The sequence below is a fragment of the Magnolia sinica genome, chromosome 13 (genome assembly GCF_029962835.1).
Source record: "Magnolia sinica isolate HGM2019 chromosome 13, MsV1, whole genome shotgun sequence".
Lineage (NCBI taxonomy): Eukaryota > Viridiplantae > Streptophyta > Magnoliopsida > Magnoliales > Magnoliaceae > Magnolia > Magnolia sinica.
The window spans coordinates 28,728,452-28,751,625 of NC_080585.1; the positions used below are offsets into that span (position 1 = coordinate 28,728,452).

At 38.2% G+C, this 23,174-nt stretch overlaps 2 protein-coding genes across 16 annotated transcripts in view; both read left to right on the forward strand.

The window, feature by feature from the left end:
* The window catches only part of LOC131223391 (disease resistance protein RPS5-like), a 61,004-nt gene extending 41,584 nt beyond the window's left edge, over positions 1-19,420 (forward strand). For both annotated transcript variants that reach the window (XM_058218795.1, XM_058218796.1), the window contains 2 exons: positions 651-2,280; positions 18,928-19,420. In XM_058218795.1, coding sequence (XP_058074778.1) covers positions 653-2,280; positions 18,928-19,198 — 1,899 coding nt within the window. In that variant the 5' untranslated portion in view covers positions 651-652 and the 3' untranslated portion in view covers positions 19,199-19,420. The remainder of the gene's footprint in view (positions 1-650; positions 2,281-18,927) is intronic.
* Positions 9,914-16,416, forward strand: LOC131223393 (uncharacterized). 14 transcript variants are annotated; one of them, XR_009160424.1, is made up of 6 exons: positions 9,992-10,156; positions 10,415-10,478; positions 11,349-11,438; positions 14,505-14,651; positions 14,965-15,036; positions 16,034-16,416. XR_009160424.1 is itself a non-coding variant. In XM_058218800.1 (6 exons), the coding sequence occupies exons 1-4, from the start codon at positions 10,091-10,093 to the stop codon at positions 15,025-15,027; spliced, it is 366 nt and encodes a 121-aa protein (XP_058074783.1). In that variant the 5' UTR covers positions 9,993-10,090; the 3' UTR covers positions 15,028-15,036; positions 15,910-15,934; positions 16,034-16,416. The 14 variants fall into 14 exon arrangements, 8 of the variants coding, with proteins under 8 accessions (XP_058074785.1, XP_058074788.1, XP_058074787.1 ...); XR_009160425.1 differs by lacking the exon at positions 11,349-11,438 and adding an exon at positions 15,910-15,934 and having other exon boundaries at positions 14,981-15,036; XM_058218800.1 differs by lacking the exon at positions 10,415-10,478 and adding an exon at positions 15,910-15,934 and having other exon boundaries at positions 9,993-10,156.
* Positions 19,421-23,174: the final 3,754 nt, after the last annotated feature.

Consider the following 23,174-nt stretch of genomic DNA (forward strand, 5'->3'; position numbering starts at 1 on the left):
GTCCGAGCACTATATAAGGTATAGTGCTCCTAGTTGCGTTGGAACATTTGGACAATCTATTCCATTGATCTAAACCGTTCTGTAGGTCCAATGCACATTCTACCATTGATCTAAATGGTTCGATAAGTCCAGTGCACATTTCTTGGACCACCCGAAAATATCACACTCATCTGAAAAATACTAGCTATTTGATCAAATGGATTTTGATACGGACGGTCAGGATTTTTTACATGAAAAAGATCTAAACAACAAGTTGATCTTCTATTTTATGTGAACCATCGTATATTTCTTACGGTTCTTAAGAATCACTTTTGTTAGGAAATTATAATCATCAGTCAATGCTTGAAAAAAATGGCTATAAGGCAAGGATGGAATGTATCATCCGATCAGTGATAGTTTTGAATGATATCCTCTGAGCTGTTGTTTTTGAATTAATGTACAGTTTGGATCGACTGATTGTACTGTCCATTTGACCCAATGCAACTAGGAGCAATATAATTTATAGTGCTTTTCTCAATTAATCATCTTACTTTTGACTAAAAGCCGTGGAAATAACTTCAAAAGCAAAAACAGAGCTGTGAGAGTTCTATCGTACTCTCTACTCTCAACCCTTCCATACATTTTAACATTTCTCATTTTCTCATCCACAGTCATGGATTCCATCATACCTCGGCTGTTGGATCCCATCACTCAACTCATAGGACATGTCGTCAACCTCCAAGAAAATGTGGACTCCCTGAAGAACGCCATGAACGAATTGAAATGTGTAAGGGACGACGTGAAGACAAGGGTGGAAGTTGCCGAACGGCAGAAACTCAAACGCACACACTATGTGCACTGGTGGCTAGAAAAAGTAGAAGCAATCGAAGGAGAAGTGAATGCCATGGTAGAAGAATCTAAGAAAGTGACGAGAACGAGTTGGTCTGGCTACCAGCTCTGCAAGAAGGTGGCGATGAAGCTGGACGACGTGGTCAAGTTGAAGAGCAAAGTTGATTCCTTTAATGTAGTGGCAGAGAAGCGGCTTCCTGATGCCATTGAAGAGATGCCTTGCACATCAGCTGTGGGCATGGACTTGATGTTGTCGAATGCTCTAGGTTTGATTAGTGAAGACGAAGTGGGAATTTTTGGAATATATGGAATGGGGGGAGTCGGGAAGACGACTCTCCTAAAAAAGATTAACAACGAATTCCTTGTAAGAACTCATGAATTTGCTTTCATCATTTGGGTGGTGGTGTCTAAAGAGTTAAATGTGGAAAAGATTCAGAAGGATATCGGGCAGCGGTTGGGCTTGTCTTGGGTAGAGAATGAAAGCAACAATGAGACACGGGCTCGAGACATTTACAAGGTCTTGAGCAATAAGAAATTCATGCTGTTGTTTGATGATATATGGGAACGGTTAGATCTAGAGATGATCGGAATTCCTCATCCAAACAGCCAAAACAAGAGCAAGGTCGTCTTCACCACACGATTTGAGGACGTTTGTGGCCGCATGGCTGCCGATAAGAAGATCAGAGTAAATTGCCTCCAGGAGCAAGAATCAATGAATCTGTTTCGACAGAATGTTGGTGACGAGGCCATGATTTCTCATCGGGACATACCGTCCCTTGCTATGAAGGTTGCCAAAGAGTGCAAAGGTCTGCCCCGTGCGCTAATAACCATCGGGCGGGCCATGGCATGCAAGAAGACACCACAGGAATGGGAGCATGCAATATCAGTTCTTAGCACGAGCAAGCCACCATCAGAGATATCAGTTCTTAGCACGAGCAAGCCACCATCAGAGATATCAGGTATGGATGATGAAATGCTTTTGCGTTTGAAATTCAGTTATGATAATCTCGGTGGCGACTTGATTAAATCATGTTTCCTGTACTGTGCCCTGCTTCCGGAGGACGACTCCATTAGCAAAGAACAACTTATAGATTACTGGATACGCAAAGGATTCCTAGATGGGTGGGATGATGATCTTGATGAAGCCCATAACAAGGGACATGATATCATTGGAAGATTAAAGGCTGCATGCTTGTTGGAGAGTGGTTCTGATGAAAAAACAAAGGTAAAGTTGCATGACGTGATATGTGATCTGGCATTATGGATAGCTTCTGAGTGCGGAGAGAAGAAGAAGAGGTATTTAGTAAAAGCGGGAATTGGACTGAGGCATGCACCAGATGTTGAAAGGTGGAAGGAGGCAGAGAGGATATCTCTAATGAATAATTACATAAAAGAATTTACAGGGACACCTCAATGCCCCAACCTCTTAACCTTACTGCTCCAAAGGAATCAGTATTTTGATAAGGTCCACACTGATTTTACAAAGTTCCATACTGATTTTTTTCAGTTCATGCCTCTTCTTAGGGTCTTGGATCTGTCCTATAATTCATTTTTAAAGGAGCTTCCTGCAGGGATTGGTAACTTGGCAGAGCTACGATATCTCAATCTATCAGGCACAGGGATCTCATCATTGCCTGAAGAGATAGGAAATCTGGTAAAGCTGAAGCACTTGGACTTGGAGTATACAACTAGTTTGCACACAATTCCTCAAGGAGCAATCTCCAGGCTTTCTGAGTTAAGAGTGAAACTAGAATGGAGTTATTCAAAGTGGGAAGAAGGGAGTGAGGGATTAAATATGAGTGAGTTGGAAGGCCTGGAACGTTTAAACCATCTTAATCTCACCTTATCAAATGTGCATGCTCTTGAAAGGTTGCTCTGCTCTAGCAAGCTACCGAACGTGACTCGGTATCTAAGTCTGACGGATCTGACTATCTCCGACCAACTATCATCCCTTTCTACTGCAATGAAAAGTCTTCAACGGCTTACTCTTGGCGGCTGCAATGGGTTGGTGGAGGTGACAATTAGTGGGTATTATCCTGTTTCGAGCCTAGAATGGCTCGAGCTTTGGAAACTCCCCGACTTAAATTGCATTCGGGTGGGCCGCGGATGTTTCAGAAACCTTCACACCATAATGATTGATTCGTGTTACAAGTTCAAGAAAATTTATGATTTACTACAACTTGAAAGTCTTGAAACAATTTTGATAGAAGATTGCTATGAGGTAGAAGAAGTAATAGGTACAGTCATTCCTGATGATGAAGTTGGAGATATAGGGCTAATGCAACTAAAACGTATAACACTCTGTAAACTTAGAGAACTAACGAGCATCTGTCGCTATGCACTGCATTTTCCTTCCTTGGAGGAAATCAAAATCCTTGGTTGCCCAAAGTTGAAAAAGCTCCCTCATTCTCTCCATAGCGCACACAATTCTCTAAGGAAGATAAGTGGTAGAAAAGAATGGTGGGATAATTTAGAGTGGGAAGAAGATGGCATCAAGTCCTATTTTCTTCCTTTTTCCATGAATGGGGTACATAGAGTCATTGTCAAAGTAGAAATATTTTTTAATAATTATTTCTTAGTATTGTGAGATTAATTTTAGAAAGGAGACTGAATTTTTCTTAGAACAAGTGTGTTATGTATTATTATCAGTTTAATATGTAATATATATGTGCCATTGTACCACATGATATTAGATTAACTTCTTATGTTGGTGATTCTGCGCATGAGGTGTACTATAACCCTTGAGCATTGATTTCGCCTGTTTTGTGTGTACAAGTGAGCCAAGGAGCAAGTGCAATATCCAAGCCCACCGATAAGAAAAGATGCCACCATGTAGATTTCTTTGGCCTGATTTAACTGAAAAAACAAAAATATGTCAATTTATAAAATGTTTACAGAAGTTTTCTAATCGGTCAACTTATTTCAAACCAGGATGCCTTAGGCTCCCGACGCTATGTTCTGTCCAGAGGGAAGCTATCTGCTGATGCTGTTTTTGGGTTATATTTGTAGTCTTGTGGTTTTTTTTTTTTTTTTTTTTTTTTGTGGTGAGGCTAACCTGTCGGAAGATCCGATTCTTTCAGGTCTTTGGTGGAACATGGCCAGCAATGTCCCTAACATCCGGTTCGTCCGTTGTCCAGAGTGTCGGAAGGGTCTTATAGAACTGCCTGATCTTCCTGTGTACAAGTGCGGCGAATGTAATGTGGTTCTCCAAGGTAACATTTCCAAGTGATTTTTCTTTCCTTTCCATTGATCTTCGATGTTGGTTTTTATGTTATTATGTTATGATCGCAGCGAAGAAACCGAGGAGAGAGCAGTCAATCTAGAACAGCTGAAACAACTCAAGTTCAGAATAATGAAGCAGAGCATGCATCCAAGAGTAATGAATCCATTGCATCGAGCCAGCAACTTACAAGTATGCATTTACTTTAGGTCCCACTTGATTAGTGGATTGGCCTGATTCTTGTGGTAGGTATGGTGGGGCCAATTAGCTGGATGGGTTGGATGTCATGCCCTCACAACATGAGGGCAACATGCAGGACATTGGTGTCCAGCTAGTTATGTTAGATCTACTCAATTAAAAATGCTTTGTTTGTGAAATTGCCTCAAGGAAAGATGCGAAGTGGTCCATCACCATCTTCCTCTGTTGATAAACACTTTCAATTCAGAAGGTACTCTTAAATGGCATCAAGTCCAATTTTCTTCCTTTTTTCGGTGAATGGGGCACATAGAGTCATTGTCAAAGTAGAAATCCTTTTTAATAGTTATTTCTTAGGATGTTAGAGTAATTTTAGAAAGGAGTCTGAATTTTTCTTAGATCAAGTGTTCTCTGTATTTTAGATTTTTTATTTATTATTATTTTTTTTTTTTTGAGTTTAATATGTAATATGCGTGCCATTGTGTGCCATTGTACCACATGATATTAGATTAATTTCTTATGTTGGTGATTCTACGCATGAGGTGTGTTATAACTCTGTACAAGTAAGCTAATTTACACGCCACCACATATGTGCGCCCATTGTCTCACATATGGATATAACAATCATTTTAGAGAATGAAGGGCTGTTTCTGGTGCACTGCAGCTTCTCCCAGGATGCGGATTGGGTACTCCCCTGTCATCACCGACATTCCTGGTGACCTGATGTAAGCACTGTTTGATTGAGCCTCCGGAATGTCGGTGTTGGCAGGGGCAGTACTAATCCAGTTTTGCAGCTGACTTGTATTGCAGTAGTTTAGCAAACAATGCCCACGTTGTACTGTCTGCTACTGAAAAAGCTATGTGGCCCCACCATGATGTATGCATTTTGTAGCCTTTATCCATCACTTTTTTCGGCCCATCCAAGGGCATGCATGAGCCAAAAAATGAGGCAAATCAAAATCTACGGTGGACCATATCATAAATAAAAAACAATAGTGGTGATTGGACACACACCATTAAAAACTTCCTTAGGGCCCACTGTAATGTTTATATGCCATCCAACCTATTAATTAGGTCAGATGGAAATAAAATATACATCAACTTCATCCAAAACTTTCATAGCACCTCAAGTAAATTTTTAATGGTGAGGGTTCAATCACCGCTGGGGTGTGGTCCACTGAGATTTGGATCTCTTTTTTGGGGGAAAAGCTTCGGTGAATCCCCTGACTGTGGGGCTACTATGATGTATGTGCCTTACATGATCTACCCTGTCCATCCATTTTGATAGTTCATTTTAGTGTATGATCCCAAAAATATGAAGCACATTCAAATCTTAGGTGGTCCACACCACAGGAAACAACAATGATTGACTACCCACCGTTAAAAACTTCTTGGGGCCACCATAGCTACCATAATACTTATTTTCCGGCCATCCAACCTATTGGTAAGGTCACAGTCTTGGACGAAGGGACCATAGAAATATCAGCTTGATCCAAAACTTTTGTGGCCCACACCTGAGCTGTCAAAACAGAAGGATAGTGTGGATGTAAGGTCCATATATACATCATGGTAAGCCACCACAAGGCTCCACCGACCATAGTGGATCTAGGGTTCCACCGAAGCTGCACCAACTTGTTGGCTTATGTCTAAAATGATCTGAAAAATGAACGGACAGCGTGAATAAAACACACATTAAGTTTATAATTAACGCTTTTCAAGGGCTACCATGCATGTATTATAAGTGAGTCTGCTTGATTGATCAAATCCATCTTAATTGAACCATTTTTTATAGCCGTTGGGACTCATGAATAGTATTGTTATGATTGTCTAACACGAGTGATTCTTTAGAATCAAAAGCAATCTATGAGGGGAGCAATCAAATAAATATATGGCATTGTTGGTTAAGACTTATTTTTGTCTGATATTTCCATGCTAGCTCATGAATTTTTTGTTGAACGTAATGGACAGTCAAGATCAACCGAATGAACTGTTTAAGTTTCCCAAGCAACTAGGAGAACTAACCCTTAACAGTTGTGTGAGAGATCTTGAGCACCGATCTCTCTTTGAGTGTGGATCGTCTGCGTTGAAGCTTGTCATTGGTCCCACCATAATTTTTATGTTAAATCTATACCTTCCATCAAGATTTTCAGATAATTTTAAAGCACAATCCCCAAATTGAGGTACATCCAAAGCTCAACTCGATCACACCACATAAAGTAATGCAGATTGAACAAACTATTACAAACTACTGTTGAAACTTTCCTAGGGCCAACCGTGAGGCTCGTTTTCCATTGACTAGTTCATGAGATCATACCTAACTGGATGAAGTTAAAATACAAATATCAGCGTGATCAAAGCCTTCCGTGACCCCAATAAATTTTCAATGGTAGCATCAATTCCTACTATCTTCGATGTGATCCACTTTAGCTTTGGATCTGTGCTGCTTTTTTGATCCACTTTGGCTTTGGATCTGTGTTGCTTTTTTGTTCTATCTCAAAATGATCGGAAAAAAAAAAATGGTGGACTGGCCCACATAAATTTCACACCATTGTTTGCTGTGTGGTGCAGGGGAGCAGATTAGATGAGACCTAACCTCACCAGAAGGTGCAGCCCTTAACATGGAGCCCACCCTAATGTGTCTACTCTTTATCCACTATGTCCATCCATTTTTACAGATCATTTTAGAGTTTTTATTTACGATCCAATTTGTTGATAAGTTCACATAAGGCTGGATGTAAAGGGAAAATAAAGATTAGCTTGATCCAAAACTTTTATGACCCATTAATGGTCAAGCACCACTTTTCTTATGTCACCACCTTCAATTTTTTAGCCTCAGTTCAAAAAAAGGAGGCTAAATGTGCTTTTTAGTCTCAGTTGTAAAGGAACCGAAGTTAAAAGTTTATTTTTTGCCTCGGCTGTAAAAGAATTGAAGCTAAAAGTCCACTATTTCACCTTAATTGGTGAAAAACTGAGACTAAAAGTCCATATTTTGCCTCGGTTGATAAAAAACTGAGACTAAAAGTCTACCATTTCGTCTCAGTTGGTGAGAAATTGAGGATAAAAGTCTACCATTTTGCCTTAATTTGTGAGAAATCGAAATTAAAGTATACCATTTCGCCTTAATTGGTAAGAAACCGATCGAGGTTAAAACTTTACTATTTTACCTCAGTTGGTAAGAAATCGAAGCTAAAAATCTACCATTTTGCCTCAATTAGTAAGAAACAGATGTCAAAAGTTCACCATTTTACCTCAGTTGCTAAGGAATAGAGGTTAAAAGTATGATATTTCACCTCGGTTGGTGAAAAACTGAGGTAAAAAGTTTACTATTTTTCCTCGGTAAGAAATCAAGGCTAAAAGTTTACTATTTCACCTCTGTTGCTAGGGAACTGAAAGTAAAAGTCCGATATTTCACCTTAGTCGGTGAAATTTTGAAGCTAAAAGTCTACCTACCATTTAGCCTCAACAGGTAAGAAACTGAGGCTAAAAGTTCACTATTTCGATATTTTGTCTCGGTTGATGAAAAACTGAGACTAAAAGCCTAACATTTTACCTCAGTTGGTGAGAAACCGACGCTAACATTTTACTATTTTGCCTTGGTTGGTGAAAAATTGAGACTAAAAGTCTAATATTTAGCCTCAGTTAGTAAGAAACTGAAGCTAAAAGTTCACTATTTCACCTTGGTTGATAAGGAACCGAGGCTAAAAGTCCGATATTTCATCTCGGTTGGTGAAAAACTGAGGTTAAAAGTCTAAGGAATCGAGCCCAAAAGCTCCATTTTTCACCTAAGTTATTAAGGAATCGAGACTAAAAGTTTATTTTTTCACCACGGTTTGTGAGAAATTGAAGCTAAAAGTTTACCATTTCACATCAGTTGGTAAGAAATCAAAACTAAAAGTATGCCATTTTCGCCTCAGTTGGTAAGCAACTGAAGCTAAAAGTCTACTTTTTAACCTCAAATAGTAAACAACTAAGGTTAAAAGAAGCTAAAAGTCCACTTTTTACCCACCGTTATTAAGAAACCGAAGTTAAAAGTTTATTTTTTTTTACCTCGGTTGTAAAGAAACTGAAGCAAAAGCCTGTTTTTTCACCTCGGTTATAAAAGAATTGAAGTTAAAAGTTTAATATTTCGCCTCAATTGACAATAAACCGAAGCAAAAAATTGAGAATTCTAAAAAAATTGATAAATTTCAAAAATTTAAAAATATTGAAAAATTAAGAATTTAAAAAAAATTGAGAATATTGAAAGAATTAATAATTTTTAAAAATTTTGACAATTGTGAAAAAATTGAGAATTTTGAAAAAAAAAATTGAGACAATTGTAAAAAATTCGAGAACTTTTAAACAATTAAGAATTTTTTTTTTTAAAAAAAATTAAGAATTAAAAAATGATAATTATGAAAAAGTAAGAATTTTTTTAAAAATTGAGAATTTTTAAAAAATTAAGAATTTTGAATTTGAGAATCTTGAAAAAAATTGAGAAAATTCAAATAATTGAAAATTTTGAAAAAAAACAATGCATTTTTAAAACTATATATATATATATATATATATATATATATATATATATATATATATATATATATATATATATATAATTTTGAAAAGAAAATAAGAATTTTAACTTTTTTTTTTTTGATAAATTTCAACAAATTTATAATCTTAGAAAAAATTTAGAATTAAAAAAAATATTAAGAATCTTCATCTTTTTCTTTTTGAGAATTTTCATAAAATTGATAAAATTAAGAATTAATTTTAGTGCAGGAATCAAAAATGAAATAGAACCATATCTCAGGTGTACCATACCATTCTAACAATGACGATTGACCATTAAAAACTTTTTATAGGCCACAAAAGTTTTGGATTAAACTGATACATGAGTTTTCCCTTCTTCCTGGTTCGTGTGACTTTATCAACGGATTGGATGGAAAATAAACACTATAAAAACATTAAAATGAGCCCTAGTAAATTTCTAACCGTGGGTAGGTTCAATTACCACTGTTTCCTCCAATATAGTACACATGAGATTTTATCTTATTATTATTTGTTCTCCTGCCCTAAAATGATATGGAAAAATACAGATGAACGGTATGGATATACATTATACACATCAAGTTGAGCCCCGTGGCCAGGTCGCGCTGTGTTGGGTGAGTTCGAGGCCGCACCTATTCCACTTATAAGTATACGGATTAGCTAGTGATCCTGCCACTAGCCAATAGCTAGTAGTCGGTGCTATGTGGGCCCCATCATGATGTATGTGTTTCATCCATGCCATCCGTACATTTTTGTAAAACATTTTATGATATGAGCCCAACAATGAGATACATCCAAATCTCAAGTGGACCACACAGTGTTGATTGAACGCTTACCATTAAAAACTTGTTGTGGGCCAGAAAGTTTCGGATCAAGATGATGTTTTCTTTTTACATTCATCCAGGTATTTACGGCCTAATCAAGAGGTTGGATGTCAAATAAACATTACAGTGGGCCCTAGGAGGTTTTTAATGGTGGACATTCAATCAATATTGTTTTCGGGTGGTGTGGTCCACATGAGTTCTATATCTGCATCATTTTAGGTATTAATTAGTAAAATGATCTTTAAAACTGAATGGACGGTGTGGATAAAATAAATACATCATGATGGCCCACAGAGCACCGAACACTAGCCACTTGGCTAGTGGCAGCGTCACTCGCCAAACCGCGTCCCTTTGGTGGATGACCGACCCGCAGCCATAATACCCTGTTCATCTCAGACTTCATTTGCAACAGGGAGCATTTGCAGCACAGAGAGAGCAAATGGTGACGATCAAGGTCGTTTGAGAGAGAGAGAGAGAGAGAGAGAGAGAGCAAATGGCGGCGATAAATGTCGTTAAAGCTAGGCAGATCTTCGATGGCCGTGGAAATCGAAACGTTGAGGTGATTTTTTCTGTTTCTTTCAACCAACGATTTGCTATTCTCGTGTCTAGGTTTTCGATTTCGATTTCATGCCTGGATTTGATCTCTACCGTCTGTTTCTCCTTTTCATCTTCCCATCTGTCGTCTTTTGTACGTGATTGGATCAGATCGTAATCAGGCATCGGTTCAGATTGTGTGATTCTCTCTTTTGATGAAGAAATTTCCGTTTCTTGTTCTTATATGTGATGGGTGTTTCTCTCTGCCTGTTTATTCCTTCAGGTGGATGTTTGTCAGAGTGATGGAACCCTAGCAAGGGCTGCTGTTCCGAGTGGGGCCTTGACAGGTAAAAACCAAGAAGTCATTTCATATTAGAATCTGTACTGCATCGTGTGATTTGGATCTGTATCAGATCTCTTGAATTTTAGCTATGATGAGGTTTTAGTGATAATTTCCCCAACATTGTCTCTTTGTATCTCTGAATCACTGCTCTAGCTCTACCAGCTAACATAAATATGGATCGAACCCTGGATCACAAAACTCTCTCTCCCTGGATCACAAAACTATCTCTCCCATCCATACTAACCAACCAGAGCTGACCTGCTGTTTTATCGTTATTAAACTGAAACAAGAGAAATGAGCACTATGTGTTACAGTGCTCCTAGTTGCATTTAATTGTATTGGGGCACTTATACTGTTCAATCTATTTATCTAGACTGTTCATGTGGTCCAACTACAAGTCATGGACAATCATGCAAGGATCACAGCAGTCTGACAAATATTTAACCATTTAATTAATGGTCCTTAATACGGACAGTGAAGATCATTTACACAAAAATAGGTCCAGTCAACAATTTAATCTGTCTATTTATTAGAGACCATACTGGATTAATTTCGATTCTAAAGAATTTCTTTTGTCAGCCAATAGTAGCCATACCATCCATGGCTTGGGAAAAGGATGGCTATAGAAAATAAGCCCAATCAATGGATTGGATCATCCCATCAGTGGAATTTTAACGTAGTAGCCTGAGAAGTATGTTATGGGCTTTAATGGACAGTTCGGATCGATTGATTGGACCGTCTAGTGACTAGGAGCACTATAACTTAGAGCTCTAAGAGCACTGCTCGTAAAACAAAATGAATGTTATTCTACAGAAATACATGCCATTTTTCCTTCATTTACTAGCAATTCTCAAGTTAGTTTCTTCTTTCATAGGCCGTAAAGACGAAAACATCTGGGAATTTCAAGTTTGGACTTCTTACTCTCTTAAGATGTGCTGAGAACCCTGGTATATACTTCGCCAAGGTATCACACCCTACATGTTGTAATAGATAAATGTATATTTATCATGCAGTTAGATCCAGTCCATTACAGGGTCCAAAGACAATGCACGGTTCCCCCAAATCGTTTTTCCATGTACCATGCATGCACCACCCTGAATAGTTCAATCTTGTCTCGAAATTTCTCAGGTGTTGTAGAAGGCCATGAAAGGCTTGGCACCAAACAACATGACGTTGTTAAGGGTAATGGTTACAAGAGCAGAGATCGATTTGAACAATATAAAAGAAGAATACGCAAAGATGTATGGGAAGTCATTGTGGGATGCCATACAATAGGAGACGTCAATTGAGGGCATGAAATAAGATGTACACTATAGATTGTAGCTTGCAAAGTAGGCAGGTCAACCAGGGACTTGGCCCAGTCGCAAACCTAGTCACTGGGTTAAGAAAACCAGGCCTACCTGGTTAGTGTTAAACTCGGGCCTAGTTTCCAAGAAGGTTGACTTGGCCAAGACTAGCTCTAGTGAAACTTTGTAATTTTGACAGACATTAAATGGGTATAAAGATTCAAAATCAGCCCATTACCCATCTCTGCTTTCTAGCATTTCAATCTAGAGTTCAATGTCTCATTGAAGAAGGTGCTCTCCTCTCACCCACTGTCACCACAAAGAAGAAGAAGAAGAGGAGGAAGAGGGTCATAGAGAAGATCAGCCAGTCAAAGATCCATTTTTTAGTTGATGGCTTAGATTCAGTCAAAACCATGGGCCATTACATGAGGTGTTGAAGATTGCAAAGATTACTCTAAAGGATAAAGTTACGTGGCATGAGCTGTCAAAAATACCAAAATTAAGAGATTTTCATTATTAAATTTTGAAAAAACACCAACTGTATCATCTCCTCTGTCTTTATATGTATATTTTATTAGAAGGTTATCTGGAAATTCCTCATAGGTTCCTACCTTATAAAATCTTACTCTACTTTAAATATAGATGAAGGTATCTCTTATATTTCACCTTTAAGAAAGAGAATTTATCACTTGCTTTCACTTTTTTCTGATGGTATGAGATCTTTAAGTTTTATTCACTTTTTCTTGATGGTATGAGATCTTTAAGTTTTATTAAAAACACACACACACACACACACACACACACTACCCTCTCTCAAATCCCTATCTTTGTTATTCTTTTTCATAATGGCATTAGCTCATACCCATAACTACCCATACCTGATCACCATTAATATTGGAAAATTTTGCTTTACCGAAGCTTACTCAATCCAACTACTTTTTGTTTCAGTTAATCGTGGCCCACCTGACTAGTGGTCCAACTTAGGGAATCTACGCAGTGGTACCCCTCTTAACAAATGGCTTGGGTATTGCAGCTGTATGATGGAAGATGCGAATGGGCCAAGGAATCAGTCCAAATTAAACCTTAGCATTATCAAGACATCTTTCACTACCTTAGCATTATCAAGACATCCAATCATAGCTTGTGTGTGTATGTACAATACATATATTATGCATACATATATGTGTGTGTAATATATGTAAGTTATATGTATATATGCATAATGCACTGTCTATTGAATGTCACTCTCTTTTACATCTGTTTAACGTATAATATCCACCGTATAATTTACGAAACATCTCTCTTTTAAGGCTGTATCTATTGCTTGTTAAAATTGTTATTAAAATTAACTTTTTTTCTTGGGCCTCACCACCTGTTTACACAGGATTTGATCTATAATTACTGTGTAAGCAGAGGTTCTCTGTTAATCAATAATAAGGAACTTCTCTGTTGCACATGGAGTTTCTACATGTGAGGCTCATGGTGATTTAGATCATTGATCTGATAGCCCGATCATGATTTTACATTGAATGTGGGCTATCTGTGTTGAAATTCTTTGTCTGGTAATGGAGGCCAACTTAACACGATTATGGATTGGCAACTAAACCACAGCCCCATATGTACAAACTGTGTTGAATAGAAATTCCCTAGTAGTCCCTAAAAGGAAGAAGAAGAAGAAGAAGAAACTTCAAAGTAAAAAATGCAATTTTTGTTTCCTAAGACAGTTTCTGTTATTCTTCAATCAATTTTATCTTTATTCATACTATAGAAGTACAATTAGGCATCAACTATTTTATCTCTCCATTATCGCTTACTTTCATTAATTTTCCAAATGTATTGTTTCTCATTTGTCTTTCCATTATCTTTCTATTTGGCCTTTAATTATCTATCTTGGGATCTTCCATTGTAGAATTTTTCTTCTAAAAAGTTGTATGTACATTTCAGATCTGTTGCAATTAGTTAGATTTCAATCCTAGTTGCTTCATCTATCTTGGGATCTTCCATTGTGGAATTTTCAACATGCGCGCAATTTTCTCATATATATGCAGCCTAATGAATGGACCAATATGATTCTTGGGCCAAGGAAGCTTGTAGTGTTCTACCTGATGATTTTTATTTTTTGTTTTTGGTTCTCTCTTTTCTTCATCAAAAGTTAGAAACTGAATCAGACCCGATTAAGGGTTGAGTCTGAACCAACCCATATCTCAGCATTGGATTGAGTTTTTCAAGTTTAAATATCTTGCATTTTTAGTCTAATTTATCTAGTAATTGATTGAGTTCTTCAATTGCTCAAATGAGTTTTAAGGGTGCATTTGGCCACACTGTCCAATTCAACCACTTTAATTGCTCTATTAAAATGCAAATGGCTGAGGTTTACTTACCTGAGCATTTATATTGCGGATCTCAGTTCCAATTACCATCGCATTACTCTTCCAAGTTGGAGTTGAAAGGAATGTAACTTAAATTTGAGGGCTATAAAATGGGGATGCTAGGAAACCATTTTTTTTTTCTCATTTCTTCTTGATTGACTAGAATGTTTGCAATTTAATCTACTTGTGCATCCTAATGAACCTTTACTACTGGTAGTTGTTGTTGTTTCATCACCATCTAAGCCCCTCTCAGCAATTTGGGGTTGGCTTTTATATAAAAGTTGTGCTGCCAAGTTCGGATATGAATATGCTGCTCAAATTTACTAAAACTTTTCCTTTGTGGCTGTCATAAATGTTTTGATGGGTGGCTTCCAGTGTTACTATGACACTTCCAAGGCAACAGATGAGCTCGATCAGAAGATACTACTGACAGAACTGGAGCCTGGAGCTGTTGATGTGTTTCTTGATTTCATTTGCTACTCAGGTGGTCCTCTACCTGACGAACTGCTCACCCAAGTTAAGGTTAGGCATCACCCCACATGATGTCAAATTCCATTTCTTTTAGCCTTTCAGTTCCTCCAATTCATGAAGCTGGTTCTGCATTTCTATGTATTTTTTTCTTCTTTCTTTGAAGTCAAGGTTTATGTGTTATTTTGTTGATATAATTTAGAAAATTTTCTGCATCAGTATGCAATCATTCTTCAAAGCATTTTCTTTTATCAGATGTTATCAGTTGTTCTTTATCTTTATTCAATTTCTTTAGTGCTATTCAATTTTTGCTCATGCCTCATCTTGAAATAAGGTTTTTCTAATGGAGTTATTTTGTTATAACCAGAGAGTTCATGTTTCAGAGGACTTTGTTGCCGAGCAATTGAGGTCCATGCTTTCTGATATGTAGGTTGATGTGGTAAGTGACAAGCACTCAAAAGCAAGTTATGATTAGATGGCACTTAAAGCTACTTCCCATATCCAATACCATATTATCTTTGTTGGATTTATCTCAATGCAATCCCACCTTTGCTCTACAACTACCAACACATAAAACTTGTAATTTATTTTTATTTTTGGTTTTGGCATCTAATGCAGATCTACAGATCTAAAAGGATTTTAAAATCTTAAAGTTGTTTGTTATATATAACTTACTGTAAATAGTGCCAGCTGAGCAACATAGAACAACTTGTAAATTGAATCGTTGTTTTATTATTTTTATTTTTTATTTTTTATTTTTATTTATTTATTTATTTTGCAATTTTGCTATCTCTGCAGATATGCAACTGTATCATAATTTGGGTAGAAACATACAGTATCTGGTTCTATCTGTGGAAGTGGAACATGCATCTTTAAACTGGGTTTGTTTAAACCATACCAACAATCTATAAGGTTACAGCTATGTGTACAACTTTTCAGGAAAGGTGCAGTTTTAGTAGTATAAAATTCTAGATATTCTCGTTTCTTTTTCATAGAGGAGCCTTAGAGAAATTTGTTGTTACCAACTTAGAAATAGATAGCAGAGACAGATTATCCTTCTCACCTCCAGGTCAATTTGTTTCTTAAATCATAAGCTCCTTCAATGTTTGATAAGGATCCTTATGTGATGGTTTTATTAAGAAAACATAATTCATTTGCAGCTGAAACATTTATATGCTGAGGGTAAATTAGAATCCCTCATCAGGTACTTGTAGTATTCAAGCATTTAAACTTGACCTTTTTCAATGATGGATGGTGCAGTCATTTGCAAAATTATATCTATGTTGATTGTTTATTTTTCGTTTCCAATCAGTTACTTTCACAATGAAGAATTTTAGGTAAATCTTTAGCTCTACAAGATGTTTTATCTATGACTTCTTTCCAACTGCATAACTATGATGGATCTCATTTCTGAATTATTTCCTTTTTTGTTTTAGGTTGCAGTCGAACACGACATTAAGCATGCAGCAAGAAAATAGATTGAAGCAGATGGGTGCGACGGTGAGGGACATTAGTTTGTAACTAGAAAGACTGACGAGGAATGAGCAGAGGGAAATGTTAGCAAAGATTGCAGTGGGGAAAATGTCTATAGAGCAGTTATCTGATCTACTCTCAAGATCTGCAGCACAAGGCAGCCCTCAAACTTGCATGGAAAGCAACTGGAAGCAGAACTTTGCTTAAGTGTTATTTGTGTCTATTTTGTTAGTTTAAAAAGACGGTCAACTATTTGTTGGTATTGTGTTTTTATGCTTAGTGTTATTTGTGTCTTTAGTATTTTGAAAATTTTAAATAGATGGTTAACTGCTTTGTTGGTATTGTATTTTTATGATTGTTTTTAAACAAATATTTAAAAATAAAATTAAACATTTTCAACCACAATTTGTAAATGAAGTTAAATCTAAAATTTAGCCTCGGTTTTGGCCGCAACCCTTGTGGCTAAAGGCTTTAGCCTCAGTTGTTGAGAACCGAGATTAAAAATAGATTTAGCTTCGGTTGAAGGCAATTGAGATTAAAATTTGGATTTAGCCTCATTTTCAGACAACCGAAGCTAGAAAAGCTCGTTTAGCTTCAATTGAAGGACCGAGGCTATAAAACCTTTTTAGCCTTGTTTTCTAAAACTGTGGCGAAGGCTTTAGCCACAGGGGTTGTAGCCTCAGTTTGGGTAATTGAGGCAAAATCGAGGCTAAAGGCTTTAGCCTCGGTTTTTAACCTTTTAAACTACGGTTTTGAACCGAGGCTAAAGGCCTTTTTTGTTGTAGCATGTTATGGTCCATCTGATGTTTGGATCTCCTTCATTTTTTGGATAATGCCCTAAAATGATATGGAAAATTGAATGGATGGGATGGATACATTATATACATGTCAAGGTTGGTACCATGATAAGGGCTGCAGTGTCTTTCGTGGGCCCAGGTCTCACCAAATCTGCTCCCGTGGTGCATCACATTCCATGTGGAGAGAAGAAAACCAGAAGTGTACTTTCTTGGCCCATCATGACGTATATATTAGATCCACAAGGTGCATTCAATTTATTTTTTTTCATACCATTTCATGAAATAGGACAAAAGACGAGGCAGATCCAAGGCTCAAGTGGGCCAGGCCACACTACAGAAACACTAGGAATTGGACATATACTATTGAAAATTTCTTGGGGGCATATAAGGCCTTCGATCAAGCTAATATTTGTGTTTTCATTTCTTGGGGGCATATAAGGCCTCCGATCAAGCTAATATTTGTGTTTTCAGTCATACGGCAGATAAACCTCTCGGTGGACTCTAGGAAGGTTTCAAGTGTAGTAATTCAATCCCTGCTACTTTATGTGGTGAGGTCCACTTGAGATTTGGATGTACCTCAATTTTTTTGGCTCATGCTCTTAGAATGATCTATAAAAATTGATGGACACTGTGGATCTAAAACATAAATCATATTGTGGGGGCGTAGAGAAGTTACATACATTAAAAGTCATATTCTGTAGCATGTAATCTATTTGGGAGAGAAATCCTCGTATCTTATTAGCAGGAGTCATCAGCAACAACGCGGACTAATGAGAATGGATGGTAATGAATTTTCCCATGCCTTCAACATAGACTATCCACATCTGTGTTGAAGTGAATTCGAACTTCTGTGGCCATACCATTGGTAAACACCATCCTTCCATTGCCAATCAAACCAGCTCACAAAACATGCAGAAATTTTCTCTCCCCAATGCGTTGAATACTATACAACACAACTTTTAATGTGTGGAACTCATGTAGCCTTGGTATGATTTATGTATTAGAACCACAGTGTTAATCCATTTGTCCATATCATTTTAGAGCATGAGCCTAAAAACAAAACACATCGAAAGTTCAAATGGATGACTATACCGGCGCGCGCGCGCACGCTCGGGAACGGGCTTGATCTCGGTTTCGGTGCGAGTGCGTGGCCATGTGAGGTAGTGTGGCTGTAGAGGAGCTAATGGCGCACTTCCTTCGCGACCTTACATGAACCGGCACGAGAAAAGTATGAGTCGTGATGCAACAGAGAGCTAAGGCGGATGGCCGGAAGTTTAGAGGACTAAATAAGGTCCCCTGGCTTATATAGATCGAGGCTGGAAACAGTTGCATGCAGTAGCCATTATACCACATGCACAACAGTCAGAAATTGCCAATAACGGCTAGTTTCTCACAACAACTAGAAAACGGTCATATAGATTAAATTCCCAGGACCAAAACTGTCAGCCACTATAGCCTATATAAACAAGGCCTGGATGGTTTTACAATCAATCACAAACACACTCCAGCAGATTCATACGAACCAAGTCCTTTCCTACAACTAGAAATTTCAGCAAGACAGCAAGGTTCATAGGAACCATTGTCTGAAGAACAGACCAGCAGTGTAGTCTAGAGCGGTTTATCTAAACAATTAGCTGAAGAACAGACCAGTGCAGTGGTCTAACTCATATTTCTTCTTCTCATTTTCTCTGAGATTTTTCCTTTTATTTTCTGCTAGACATTGTGTCCAAGATTTCCATTGGTGGGTCCTCATTTTTGCTGAATGCAGATCTACACCAGGCTCGTCGTATCCTAGAAGCGATTTGCCCGTAACCTTTTCAACATACTCAATCTACTTGAGTAGGGGCAAATAATGCTTTAAGGACAATGTACTCATACATGCTTCAGCCTATCTTAATTCCAGATTATTTTTCGGTATTTCATATTTTACAGAAAAACATTATTTTGTATAAATTTCTTAACAGGAAGGGAGCCGAGAGAATATCTCTAATGGTTAATTACATAGAAGAATTAACAGATACACCTCAATGTCCCAACCTCTTAACCTTGCTGTTATAAAGGAATGTGTATTTTAAAAAGTTCCACACTGATTTTTTTCAGTTCATGCCTCTTCTCAGGGTCTTGGATCTGTCAGGTAATTCACTTTTAAAGGAGCTTCCTGCAGGGATCAGTAACTTGGCAGAGCTACGATATCTCAATCTATCATGTACAGGGATCCGATCATTGCCTGAAGAGATAGGAAATCTGGTGAAAGCTGAAGCACTTGGACTACTTGGAGTATACAACTTGCTTGCACACAATTCCTCAAGGCGCAATCTCCAGGCCTTCTGAGTTAAGAGTAATGAACCTATATTATAGTATTCAAAGTGGGAAGAAGGGAGTGAGGGATAAACATGAGTGATTTGGAAGGCATGGAACGTTTAATCCATCTTGGAATCACCTTATCAACTGTGCATGCTCTTGAAAGGTTGCTCTGCTCAAGCAAGCTGCGGAACCTGACTCGATATCTATGGCTGATAAGGTGTGAGGGCATGACAAACTCCCATTTTACAGAAATGAGGAGTATTAAGAGACTTTATCTGGGATCATCAAGTCCCATTTTCTTCCCTTTTTCAAAGAAACATAACTCTTGCCTCATGTTGGTGACCTGTACAGGCATGTGGGCCCAGAAAAGCTCATAACTCTTGCCTCATGTTGGTGTTGGGTTTGTATGCATTTTTATGTGAATTTTTCTTTAGTCCAAGTAGAGGCTGTGGAGAATTCGGGCGGACATTGTCAAATGGTCGAAACTGGATAAGGGTTGGGTGAAGCTGAATATTGACGGCTCGGCTAAAGGCAACCCGGGCATGTCAGGAGGAGGCGATATTTGCAGAGGGGACCGAGGTAATTTCCTTTTTGCTTTCTCGACATGGTACGGGATGGGCTCTAACAATAGCGCTGAACTCCGAGCAGTTTATGACTGGCTTATCTTGTGCCTGGAAAATGGTCTGGTTAAGATTGAGGTAGAATCTGACTCAAAGGTTGTCTTTGGTCTCCTTTCTGGGATGTCGCCCACTTCTTAGAAGTGGAGACCGTGGGTGTTGAAACAAAAAGGGTCCTTCTCTTTTAGGCTTATTCATAGAGAAGGCAACAGTCCGAAAGGGTAGTGACAGCCGGTCCTTCTTTACCAAACAGCTGAAGGACCTTCCTTTGCAAGTTCGGGGTCTGATCTTCTTAGATAAAGCAGGTCTGGGTGCTATTAGGACCTTTCCTATGAGCACCCAGGGAGGTCTTGTATATTGGTGCCACATCCCATACAACAGTTGAGAGGGTTTACCCTCCCATTAAAATATTCATAATTATTTATCAGGCCCATTGAGATGTGGTTCACAAATCCAGCTCATCCATTATGTGTGTCCCACTTTAATGAGGGGTCAGACCAAGTTTCAACATAATTCAAAACTAAGGTGGGCCCTACCAAGTACTTTTATATGTTTTAGGCATGTCTTCACATGGTTTCAGATGGGATGGCCCACCTGAGTTCCATATATGGCTGATTTTTGGGATGTACCATAACCTAAAGGGGACCTATCTAATGCACGGTTTTGATGCTCAACACACACCATGGCGGGGCCCACGTAGCTACTTCCCATGAGGTCGACCTTATAGTACTATTTCCCATATAATAACCTAGGAAATTCTCTCTTCTTTTTCTTGGAGTGTAGCTGCAACGGTACTCATGTGTTTGAGATCCCAGCCGCTCATAAAGTGGACCCCATAATGTCCATGTATTGACCCATTTTTCAAGTTGGTCCATCCATCACATGAATGAAAAACAGATAGTTAAAAAGATGTGACCAACATTCGAATTCTACACGTAATATTCCACCTGATGATGAGGCCACGTACGGCACATGCAAATTGAGTCCCACCTGATGAACGGCCTAAATCTTGCACAAACGCGCAGCGTTGAGCTCATGATACTTACGTGATCCAAAGCCAGGTGGATATATTAAAGTACATGTAGACCCCACCCATTATAGAATACAAAATCTAGCCACGTGAATGACTTTGATTTTGGTCAAGAAAGAGAAACGCACTGTGTTTATAGTTTGGGAAGCTGTTTTCTTGGATAGGAATCTACATGGATTCCATTACCTCTCTCACATGATATTTGATAACAAATTACATACCTTAGCACCATGACTAATTGAAAATAGACATGCTTGTAAAGTCATGAAATCTACATTGGTGTCTTTTGAGAATGAGATTATTGCATCTGACCTTTGATTAAGATGTAGGGTCAAAATAGAATGTGAGAATCACTCCCATTTGATTTAATCCATGCTACATGGACACAGACACGTGTGTTGAGGCCCACCTTGATAACATGTGCAACCATAGTGTCCAAAAGTCAGGATATCGGATATGCAATACTCGGTAGGGGTGGCAATATGCTGGGCTAGGGCTCCACTGGGCTGGGCTGGATCAGTTCACCAGTTGATGGATTGAATGGGCATATAAACAAATTGGTGGACCTCACATTCCCTCTGGAAGTTGCAATGGTGGGTGAAACCCTCCCCATTGTCCCCCATTGATCCCTTTGCTGTGGCCCACCTGAGTAGCATATCAGGCTGAAATCTGGTATTTAGACCTAACATGTTGCAGCTCATCTAAGGATGGGTTCGATGGCACTCATACATCATGTTGGACCGCACACAACTCGAACTCTTTGTAATTATCATTAGTTCAACAACACACATGATCATTCCCAGTGTAATTATCATAAATCATTTTTAAATTCAATTCTCAAAAAATAAAAATAAAAATCATGCATGTAGTTCATGACGCTCTGCATACAAATCTTGGTGAGATTTTAAAAATATTGACATGTTTTGGTGGAAAATTCATGAAACCTCATCAATATGAGTAATTATCATTAGTGCCTTATATTGGATTTTTAATTACCTATGTGGGTGGGCTGATGCGAGAAAGGGATAGGTGGGTCAGGTAGGCGCCATTATGATGTTCCACTATATCACCAGGTAAGTCACCCCATCTTTAGATGAACCCCAGGGCAATGCTCACCTTCCAATGCTCACCTTTCAAATTGTTTCTCTTGGCGTGGCACAACTGAATCACTAATGGGCTTGATTTTTTGTCTTTAATCTTAAATGTTGGTGGGCATCTAATGGTTGGAGTGGATTTAATATAATCAGCATGGTGGACCCTCTAACAATCAAGCATGGACATCTTTTTCCCAACTGCTTCATTCGGTATTGTCTACCTAAATCATAGATCAGCCTAATTTTTTGGCCCAATGCATAACATGGGATTACACATCTGATGGTTGGAGTGAACCTCAGATACACACATGATGGGCCCTGTAAAAAAAAAATCAAGGATGGGTGTCCCATAAAATTTCCTTTTTTAAAAATATTTTATCACATATTTGTTTTTTAAATGGGGAGAAGAAGCCAGCCCTTGATTTTTGAGGGGCCCATCATAATATGGATGTGAAATCCACTCCACCCATTAGATGTGTAATCTCATGTTAAGTTCAGGGCTAAAAATAAGGTTGATCTTTAATTCAGCTGGTACATATCAAATGAAATAATTGAGAGAGAGAGACATCTACCCTTGATTTTTAGAAGGCCCACTGTGATGATTATATGAAATCAACTCTAACCATTAGATGGCATATCAAAATTTAGATATGGGCCCACCAATCATTCCATCCATGAGAAACAGTTTAGAGGGTATGCATTTTCTATACACTTTCTCTAATAATGTGGTGCACTTGAATAAGGAATGGAGCTGAATTCGGCCTTGGACATAAGGGGTGATGCACCTGGTGGTTGAGGTGGACTTCACATAACATCATGCGAGGTCCACTTGAGCAGCAAACCCCTTTGTTCACACTGCCCTGAGCCTTGATTAACAATTCAAATGGAAATTATTCTAATTAAGTATTTGGCTTGTGAATTGTGGTTTTAGTGTAATGTATAAGCATCATCATTATAATTTTACAATGTTTCAACAATCAAATGCCAATATAATAAGAGACAATTAAAGAAATTTAAAATTATTACAATTTTAAATTGTATTAAAGTGAAAATTCTATTCAAACAAGCATATCCTTTTAGTTATTGTTTGACATTTCAGTAATGTAAAGTAGAGGTGTACACAAATTGAGCCAAGTTGAGCTTGGCACAGCTTGACTCAGATTGGCCACTAGCTGACCCCAGCTCGAACTCGGCTCGACTCAGTCCACAAGCTTGACTGGCCAGCTCGGCTCGGTTCGGTCAGCAGCTCAGGCTGGTTGAAG